We start from the raw sequence: 4,889 nt of genomic DNA on the forward strand, positions 1-4,889 counted from the left end.
CTCACCAGCTGCCCAGTGACCAGAGGTTGATGGTGGTCGCAGAGTGGTCTCTATGCCTGTGTGACTGAGGCCTTGGGTAGCAGGTGAGACCTTTTCACCTGTGCACTGGGTGATTTGTTTTTATACTGTGTCCATATGCAAACAACCAAGACCAAGGTTAGACAAGTGGCTGCTATGACTAACAGGTGAGCAGACAGGTGTCACTGACTTCACATGTGCTAATGCCACTCAGTCAGTCTGTGCTGCTTCTGTGTCTTTTGCAGGACTTTGATTAAATTACCTCATTATATCATTATATGTCGATAACCGCGGTGACACATCTGCAGCAGCTCAAGTTCAATCTGCTCCTCAAACCGAAAGCCTCAGTCGGAGTTTCACAACACTTTTTGATGTGGAGACTCATTAATGTCGCTCAGCAGGACGGAGAAAAATGAAAAGTCAAACCCATAGACCTCTTCTGAGGCCCTAATTACAAGATCTAAACTGTCACTCATAATTGAAACACAACTAATGGACTCGCTAATAGGTTTCCACAGAAACCTCTCAGCTTAAATGTCATTAAAGCAGCTGATGTGGAAGGCAGAGGGACGCGTGGGCGTTCAAAATTCATACGTCCCACGGCCATTAGCCCCGAGATTTATCCGACTGGTGAATTAATACAGGAAGCTATTTAAAGGCGCGCAGGGTGAGATATTCTAGGAAATGTTCATTAGTCTCTCCAGCATGTGGGGCTAATTAAAGCCCCGTCAGAAAGCATTTACTTTAGACACAGCTCTGTGTGATTAACTGTGTCTCTGCATGGACACCAAACGGTGACCTACCTCGCCATGACCTCCAAGGTGTCCTTCCTGTGGACGGGGAGAGAGGAAAGGATCAAAATCAGGTATCTGCATGCAACGTAGGATTTAAATATCCTTTGATAAAGACTAAAAGTCAGAAGAGGACCAAAGCACGACAAAAATCCTCATTTTGAAATCCACCGAGTGCATTTTTCTTGGTTGATGTTCCAAAATAGAGCAAACAGCTGATTCGTCTTTTATGTTTAATCTTTAATGAAAATTTTAATTTGAGTTCTTTTGCTTCTTACTCAAAGAAATCTAAAAGTAAACCTCTCCAGGTCAATCAACTTAGTGTCAAATCTGCAGATGCAAACAAAAAACAACATATTTAATGTTGTTTGCAAACTTAAGGTAATGCACGAGGACTATAAAAGTAACTGTTGTGTTTTGTGGTACTTACCTGAAACAGGGAAGAGAGATGACAGTTTCGTAAAACCTCCAAGTGGCAATAAGGTCTTCCCTGATTGGATTGGTGGAATAATATCTCCAGGCAGACTTGAGATGGGAAGACAGGAGATCAACCAGAAGTTATAACAGCGCTCAGCTTAACTGAGTCCAGAAAACATAGAAAGTCTCAGCTGGACCACGCAGAAAGATGCCGATGCCGTCAGGTAGCGTCTCACCTGGATGAGGCCTGCAGCCGGATGTCTGCGCTTCTCAAAGTGCTTCTGTCTGTGCTGCTCCTGGACCTTCAGAGCCAGGCCCGAGCCCAGAATACCCTGCAGCCATAAAAACAGAAAACACGTCGCTCAGTGCTCCTGTCGTGCTGTCGGACGCCAGTGCCGAGCAAAATGTTAACACCTCGCCTTTATCTTGGTGAGGGTTAGCAAAAGGTCACAGCTTGGCTCAAAAGTCCTCCTTTGTCCACATCAACCAACGCAAGCAGATGTTTTACACGTACTTATTCACTCGGCTGCTCGTGTATCACATACATGCAAACACATGACCTCCTGGTCATTAAGGAGGTGCAGGGCGGTGCTCTGCTAGCTGTATCCATGGGACTGATTACAGCTGATAACCTTCAGTGGGAACATGTTTTACCCACATGTTCTCATCGCAGAGTAACTGATGCTTCCAGAATGTGGAGGCTCTGGTTCGAGTCCCACTGAGACCTGCTTTCACTTGGTCGAGTGTCGGTAAACTGTGGGTGTAAAGTAAGGCTCTTTATTAACAATAGCCCTGCACAGTAAGAAGGTAGAGAGTGACACATCATAACCCCGGGACCAGAGGACGCCTGGTGTATAAACGAGTGACACCAGTGGTTGATATCACGGCACTAACTGATGCCCCGGGAGAGAAATGACTGTTTTCTTATACTGAAAGAGGCGAAACTTACTAATAATCTAGCATTAAAGTGTTACAATCAACTTGTGTTGCACATTTTTTCTTCATAAATAAAAAGGTCAGAATTACTTGTGCAGTTCATACGAGACAGATTTCCTAGCATGAGTATGTATTGATTGATTTATTCGGACTTAAATGAAACCCTGCACCATCAGCAGCGGTGTGTAGAGGAGAGCGCACTCACTGCAGGCAAAGCGAAGAAGGACACTCCGATCAGAGCGAAGGTGCCGGCTAGCAGCCTCCCAGCCCAGGTCTTTGGGGTTTTGTCCCCGTAGCCGATGGTGGTCAGTGTGATCTGAAAAACACAAGATAAAACACAGGCAGAAAATCTTTTAAATTAAATCACTAAAATTCGACACAACAGCCTCGCCGTCCTCGTTTCTGCAGTAATGTTTCCGTGGAGACTCATCTCTCTCTGTGACCTTCGTATCGATCCGTTAAAGGGCTCTTCAGTGTTTCCCGGAGTCAGAGGATCGCCCTGAAAAGCAGGCGGTGACAGTGGAACATCTTGTTGGAGGACATTCTGGCGGCGCAGATGCTCGCTGTCATGGAGCTTGAACTTTTGGCTTCTCTGGTTGAAGGACGGTCGCTTTAATGAGGCATTGGTGCTTCCCTTGCCAGAGGCCCTCATTAAAGCTCAGAGCTCTGCGAGCTTTCAAACGGGATTCACCGGAAACCCTCAGGCTTTCCACCGGCACATTACTAGAAACTAAAACCTGATTTTTTCCTGTCCTCTTGGCAGAAATCCCAGATTTGATTTAAAGCCAAAATATTAGCAGTTGATGATTTGGCCAGGCACCATCTGTCCACCGAGCTGCAGCCAAATCTACTCTCACCTCTAAGCTGCCAAAATCATTTCCAGACAAATAATTTGCAGAATTCAAGACAGGATTTTTTGTTTCCAGCAACAAAATTTCAACAATATGCATGTTAATTCACTGAGTGCAGTGTTAGTCGTAAACTTGGAGCTTGTTTTTTTAATGCACGTACCAGCCCCCACCAAAGCGCATCAGCGTAGGTGTCAAAGTCCTGCTCTTTGGGCTGGGCCGTGGGGTTCTCCTGGTCAGACATGCTCACAGAGGCGTCATCCTTTTCCACCAGGTAGACAAGGAAGGACGCCAGGATGAGAGACAGGAAGCCGATGTACCAGGCTGTGATCAGCTCCTGCAGAAAACAGGGAAATATTTGAAAGAAGCTGATATTTTTTTTATTTTAAATCCAATAAAAGACTGTTCTAATTCATTATTTACACATTCACAGCTGAGCAGCAGATTCCGGGTCTGAGAAATGAAGCCAACAGCCGCAGTTCCTCTAATGTCCACCTGAGGCTACCTTCAAATCTGAGTCAGTTCCTGCAAACTCCCATAAACTTTCTAATCGCTTCCAGTTTAGTTTCTTTACATCTTCAGCTCATGTGAGCGCTTCACTACACTTTACTCGATACTTCAAGCACTTTCAGTCGTCTCAGAGCGACAGCCGACTCCTTCCAGAGAAGTGCACATTTCCATAATTATGTTTTCCAGCAACTTCCTTTAAAATGCTCACACGTCAGGAAGCAGGAAGTGTGCTCGGGTCCACGCCTACCTTACTGTGCGCGTAGATGGCGGAGCCCAGCAGCTTCCACGTCCCTCCTCTCCGGTCCATGCGCAGCATCCGCAGGATCTGCAGGAAGCGCAGGCTGCGCAGGGACGTGGCCAGCACATTTCCCTGGTTACGCACCGCCACCACCGGCACCGAGGCAATCAGCACGAAGATGTCTGAGCCGAAAACACAGCAGACAAAACCTCGCGTAAAAGACTGTCAGGGAAAAGCTTTCTTCACATGGTTAATGAGACTGACCCGACACGCTGATTCAGTCGTCTTTGTGGGACGACGAGTTCCTAACAGGAGCTGAACATAAAGACGCCGATGAGATGCTCCTAATACGTTTAATGGTTTTAACACACAAGGAGAATTAATGTGAATGCTTCTTCCTTCAAAGTGCCGCACAGCACATTATATTAGCTGTAAAATATTTGGAGGGTATTATTAACATAAAGTATATTCCCTGTGTGCACTGTGTTACTGCACACACAGACTCACTCAGTAACCACTCGTCAGTGCACGCTGGTTATTACACCAAGCTGGATGGTTGAACAGAGGAGCTGTCTAAAGCTTTTAGAGCCTGGATCAGATTTTAAAGGTTGGTGATGAATAAAAAAAAGCCTTTCATGGCATCACAAGCTGTAATTCTTGTCCTGGAAGACTATTTCTGTGTTTATAGGTCAAGGCATCTGCAGGAAATCGAAAACTCATCATCATCATCCAAAAGCCGTTTCCCAAAAACTGCAGAGAAGTCTGCAAAATAGTGAGAGTCGCTTCATCTTCATCTGCAGAGCTGCTGTCATTAAAACCAGAAAACGTAAAAGAAAAAACTGTTTTACAGGAAAACTGACACCCACGTGCTGCAGCATCGCATCAAAAACACATTATGACGGAGCACATCTTGCTGCTATGTAAAGATTTACGTCACAGTAGCTACGTCCACCTTTACACTCTGTATGGTCTAACAACTGAAACAATCCTGATTTTCACTCTTGTGAATAGAATAGAATAGAATAGAATTCAACTTTATTGTCATTGCACATGCACAGGTACAGGGCAACGAAATGCAGTTTGCATCCATCCAGAAGTGCTTTAGTGATATAGATATATTACAATATATAT

The 4,889-nt window shown here is 45.2% G+C and overlaps 1 protein-coding gene across 1 annotated transcript in view; it reads right to left on the reverse strand.

The window, feature by feature from the left end:
* Window positions 1–4,889, reverse strand: part of kcnq3 (potassium voltage-gated channel, KQT-like subfamily, member 3) — a 105,741-nt gene that overhangs the window by 9,691 nt on the left and 91,161 nt on the right. Inside the window, exons 4-9 of the mRNA XM_005746361.2 lie at window positions 3,768–3,980; window positions 3,174–3,347; window positions 2,368–2,478; window positions 1,463–1,558; window positions 1,240–1,334; window positions 822–848 (exon numbers count right to left, since the gene is read on the reverse strand). Coding sequence (XP_005746418.1) covers window positions 822–848; window positions 1,240–1,334; window positions 1,463–1,558; window positions 2,368–2,478; window positions 3,174–3,347; window positions 3,768–3,980 — 716 coding nt within the window. The remainder of the gene's footprint in view (window positions 1–821; window positions 849–1,239; window positions 1,335–1,462; window positions 1,559–2,367; window positions 2,479–3,173; window positions 3,348–3,767; window positions 3,981–4,889) is intronic.

This window comes from Pundamilia nyererei, unplaced genomic scaffold, assembly GCF_000239375.1.
Source record: "Pundamilia nyererei isolate P.nyererei 1_Seehausen unplaced genomic scaffold, PunNye1.0 scaffold00177, whole genome shotgun sequence".
Classification (NCBI taxonomy): domain Eukaryota; kingdom Metazoa; phylum Chordata; class Actinopteri; order Cichliformes; family Cichlidae; genus Pundamilia; species Pundamilia nyererei.